This window comes from Gavialis gangeticus, unplaced genomic scaffold (genome assembly GCF_001723915.1).
Source record: "Gavialis gangeticus isolate Ggan-Ray unplaced genomic scaffold, GavGan_comp1, whole genome shotgun sequence".
NCBI lineage: Eukaryota > Metazoa > Chordata > Crocodylia > Gavialidae > Gavialis > Gavialis gangeticus.
The window spans coordinates 14,824,460-14,829,414 of record NW_017729032.1 but is presented as its reverse complement, the minus strand read 5'-3'; the positions used below and the strand labels follow the sequence as shown (position 1 = coordinate 14,829,414).

Genomic DNA, 4,955 nt, shown 5'->3' with positions numbered 1-4,955 from the left:
CGCCGCCCGGGGCGCGGGCCGACACCCCCGCCAACTGCACCTTCGCCGACCTGCAGGGCACCTGGCTCTTCCAGGTGGGCAGGGGGCGCGGCGCCGGGGGCCGGCACATCAACTGCTCCCAGCTCGGTGAGTGCCCCGGGCCCCGGCCCTCCACACCCCCCCGGCGGAGCCCGCTGATCCCGGCCCAGCCCTCCGGGCGTCCCTCACAGCCCTGGTAGAGCCCACTGCTCCCTCCGTCCCTCACAGCCCTGGTAGAGCCCACTGCTCCCTCCGTCCCTCACACCCCTGGTAGAGCCCGCTGCTCCGTGCGTCCCTCACACCCCTGGCAGAGCCCACTGCTCCCTCCAAACACCCCTGCCAGAGTCCATTGCTCGTGGCCCGGCCCTCCATCCCTCCTGTCCTCCCTCACACCCCTGGCAGAGCCCACTGCTCCCTCCAAACACCCCTGCCAGAGTCCATTGCTCGTGGCCCGGCCCTCCATCCCTCCTGTCCTCCCTCACACCCCTGGCAGAGCCCTCGGGGCAGGGTGGGGTCAGTGCTGCCTCAGCCCCTTCCTTTCCTCTTCTTTCCTCTCCTGGATCCACCTTTCCAGTGGATTCGCGGTGCCCTCTGGGCATCTGGGGACCCTGGTGGGATCGGGCTCTGTCTCTGTTTCCCTGAATGATTGTGTGTTTGTCAGCGCCTCTCAGGACAGCTGCTGAAGTGTTATGTGCTTGCCAATGTCTTCCACCCAGCTCCCTCCGGGATGGCCCGGTCGGAGTCGGTGGTGATCTCCTGGGAGGAAGGCTCTGTGAAGGAGCACTTGAGGGCAAGAGGAGGGTTTTCCACAGAGAGCTGGGTGTGAGTTGGCAGGACTTCCCCACACATTATTTTCCACCCTGTCCTATAAACAAGAGACGCCTGTCATCTCGTACCAAGAGATGCTCTCCAAAATCTGGACCCTGGTGGGATCCGGCCCTGGATCTGTTTCCCTGAATTATTACGTGTTTGCCAGTGCCCCTCAGGCCAGCTCACCTGGGCATCACCCAGCTGGAGTTAGTGCTGATCTCCTGGGACGAAGCCTCTGTGAAGGAGAAGTTTGGGGCCAGAGGAGGGCATCCTACAGGGAGCTGAGTGAGCTGGCAGGACTTCCCGGCACACTTTCTCCCCCCCCCGCCCCAACCCCCTGCTGTAAACAGAGAGTTCCTAGGAAGAGATGCTGTCCAAAATGTGGAGGCGGGTAAGGGGGGGAGTGGTGTCTGAGTGTGGAAATTCCCTCCAGTGTCCCCATGTGATGCCAACGGGTACCTCACTTCCTTATAAATGAGGCTTCTGACCTCTAAGAGTTTTGAAGGTGTCTTTAAATCCAAGAGTTATCACCTGCGTCTCTTCAGCCGGGGATATCTCTGCCCTGGCACACAAGAAAGGTAGAGCAGAGCAGGCTTCTGTGGTGAGAAAGTGGCTGCTAAGTTGCCTTTCCTTTCTCATGGGGGCAGAGCCCTCTCCTTGCAACCCAGTAACAATGGCTTGCTTGAAACCTGGCTGTGTAAAAGCAGAACTGCCTGCAGAACTCAATATTGGTAGAAGAAATACCACTAAATTAGACATGGCTGTGGCCCTAAACTGAATGAAACCACAACCATTATTTTCTGCTCAGCTGAGTGTGGGGAATGCAATAGGCTGCTTGGCAAATGTGGTGGGAAAAAAACCCAAGGATGCTTTACTTTTAAATTCAGTGTGCTCCAGCACCGAGCCCAGCACACACCCAGAAGAGGCAGCGCTTTAGCTGCACTTGGCTTTCCCAACGTCTGTATTCATCAGGTGCTTTAATGGGGCTTTTTTGCTACTTTTATCTACTAGCTGATTGAATCAACTTGAGCTAAAAGTGCCAAAAAGCCTGGCTGAAGTGCCCAATCTATACAGACACTGCAGAGCTGGGTGGAAGTAACATGGTGCTGCTTTGTTTAAAGCATGGTGGGGGTGGGGTGGGGGTAGGGGGTTGTTTTTCTTCCACGTCTGTCAGTGCCCCTAAAATTACTTGGGCTATTTTACTTAGGATTGCTCTGCCCTGAATGTGTATCTCAAACTGAGTACCATTGCCTCCGCTACTGGTTTTTTTTGTTGTTTTTTTAATCTGTGGGTGTGATAGGACAGGTTCTTTGTTTGAAGTGGTTTTATTGAGGCTAATTATTTCTTCTGAAGTTGATTAAAAACCAGACTTCCTGGGGGAGGACGTGGGACCTTCCCTTGAGAGGGCATTAGTTACAGGAAAAGGGAGGGGAAAAAACCCCAGCCACCTAAAACATTTGAAATGCCAATTTCTGCTACCAGTCTGATTGGGTAAATGGAAAAGCTGAACTCAGTGGCCCTGGGTGCGTGGTAGCGAGGTCTAGAGCAGAAATGAGGACCAGTGTAGTCCTTCAGGTTTATTATGCTTCCTGCTGCAATTTTTCTAGTGTCTGTGCTAGGCCCTGGAGCGCTAAGTGCTCAGACCTCTGACAGCAGTTGGCAACAGGTATGCTTTGCTGCAGGAAATTGATGATCCCACTGGTATAGTTATATGCTGGATTCAGGAAACTTGTGTAGCAGCTTCTGGATAAATAAACCTATTTCTGTAACAGAGATTCAGCACTCTGTTTTTCTAAACTCAAATACATTGTTACTTTGCAGTGCCTTAGCATTTCTACTCCAAAAGGCAAACTTCATCCAGCAAAATATTGATCATGCCATGTCTGGCAAACTATTTTTTCCCATGTGACAATCTCTCTCTAACTCTGCCAGTATTTTTTGTTAGTGTATGGTTAAATATGGTAGAGCAAGATTTGTAGGCAGCACAAGAAGACTTTAATTAGTCTATGTAACAACTGCCTCCTTCTGCAGGACCCGTGGAAAAGAAAGTGGTTGTGAGTCTTCAGAAGCTGGATGTGGCCCAGGATGACTTAGGCAACCCTGGCTTCTTCACGATCATTTACAATCAAGGGTTTGAAGTTGTAATTAATGACTATAAGTGGTTTGCATTTTTTAAGGTAAGTCAAATTTTTCTTTTTCAAATATTAACCTTTTTTCCAAAAGTCTGTGCATGCTCTGGCTTTTTATTCAAAGCACTGTGGCCTTCGTTCCAATTCTAATTCTGCCATTGGCCTTCTAGGTGACCATGGGCATGTTGCTTCACCTTTCAGCTGCTCTTGGTAAAATGGGGGTAATGAAGCTGACTGCCCTTATAAAAATACCAATGAAGTGCTATGCAAAAGCTAGGTATATTTTAATAAGACTTGATGCTACAACGGTGCAAGGCATGGATTGCACATCCTCATGTTCTTTCTGTGTCAGCCATGTCACAGAAGTTCCTTGTTTTGCCTATTTTTTTTTTAACAGGGGAGTTGACAGCCCTTCATATGGAAAATGCTTTTCTGATGGACTAAATCAATCTCTGTTCCAGTTGAGAAATTTGGTTCTCCCTCATTTATTTGTCAGACCCAGCATCAAAAGGTCTGATATGCATATATTTGGATGGAGTGGGGCAATGCAGACTCTGAAAAAAAGCATTAGCCAAAATAATATGTATTACATCCCTTGATTTAAATAAACCATTTACAAACAGTGAAATAATTGTAAATATTCTCTCTGATTAATAGATTAATTAAAAATATAGGTAAAGGTAGTGAAAAGGGAGTGTGTTTAAATAAATATTTATCTTTTCACACAGTCTAGGTGCTGTCCTCTCTCTTTGGTAGAGAACCTTTGTAGGAGAGCCAAGCCAGAAGGGAAACTCTTCTGCAATAAGATGAGAGGTGAAACTTCTTAAGATGCAGTTTTTCCCCCCTGTGGATGCCCTTATTCTGGCATAAGAGTACCTTTTCCACTTCATTATAATAATCTTATAAATCTTATTCCAGACTAAGGGGATCCACCATTTAGGTGCCTGCCTATTGTGGAATAACCTGCCCTCTTGATTGGCTTCCCTGTATGAACTAGTCCTATGTGTGGAGTCATAGCACATGAGGCAGTGAACTGAGCTGCAACTTCTTAGCACTCTAGGAGGGGCATGAGTTTGGGGTCAAAGTCTCTTGTTGTATTATTATGCCAGTCCAACAGTGGAGTAATTGAGTTCTCCAGCACTTCAACTTTAACACAGGACTGGGCAGTTCTTTCAAAGATGCTATAGCTCAACCAGAAGTTACAGGCCGGATGCAGGAATTCTTAGGTGAGGTTCTGTATCCTGCGTTATGCAGGTTATCAGACTAGATCAGTGTTTCTCAGCCTATGGGTAGCAACACAGAAGTGGGTGACAAGAATATATCAAAGGGTCATGAACAAACTTTAAAAATGAACTCTCCTTTAAAGGAGATGTTCACAAATGGGTCCCAGTACAAAAAAAAGTCGAGAACCACTGGACTAGATGACCCTATGTGTCCCTTCTGGTCTTATGCCTCTCCATAAACCTTGTTGAAGTAAAGGATGCTAGTGCCCTTCCTTTCATGCAGCCGGGTCTCCCAAGTTAATTTTCTCTGAACATAATAGTTACAGTTCCTTGGCAAACACACTTTGGAGGAATTAAATCAGTGCAGACTTTGGGAGCCCTCAGACTGATTTATCGGGTTAAGTATAAAGTTGCTTCAATTGCCAATAAATTGAGCAGCTGAGAAATCAAATATGAATGTGAGGGATTTTAAAATCTCAAAATATCAAGCAGCTTGCTGAAGAAAGGTAAATAACATGGAGTGCAGCAGGTCAGTTTTATGACACAAGCATTGGGGGTAGTGCTGCTTCAGTGGAACTCATGACAGGCTAAATATAGTACATCTGGCTCTTGTGAAATCAAAGTCCATTTGACGAGAACTGACAAAGCTGAGGGACTGGAAAACAGGCTTGGCAAAAGCTCTAAATGCAATTGTGAAAGCTGACCAGTGCCTTGAAAATGAGGATGAGGCCATTTGAGCTCCCAATCAAATTTTGATGTGTATAAACCAGGGGTG

At 47.6% G+C, this 4,955-nt stretch overlaps 1 protein-coding gene across 1 annotated transcript in view; it reads left to right on the top strand.

Moving 5' to 3' along the window:
* Positions 1-5: 5 nt before the first annotated feature.
* CTSC (cathepsin C) overlaps positions 6-4,955 on the top strand; it is a gene marked incomplete at its 5' end in the record, with an annotated part of 27,690 nt that continues 22,740 nt past the window's right edge. Inside the window, 2 exons of the mRNA XM_019523769.1 lie at positions 6-126; positions 2,860-3,005. Of these exons, the coding sequence (XP_019379314.1) occupies positions 6-126; positions 2,860-3,005 (267 nt within the window). The remainder of the gene's footprint in view (positions 127-2,859; positions 3,006-4,955) is intronic.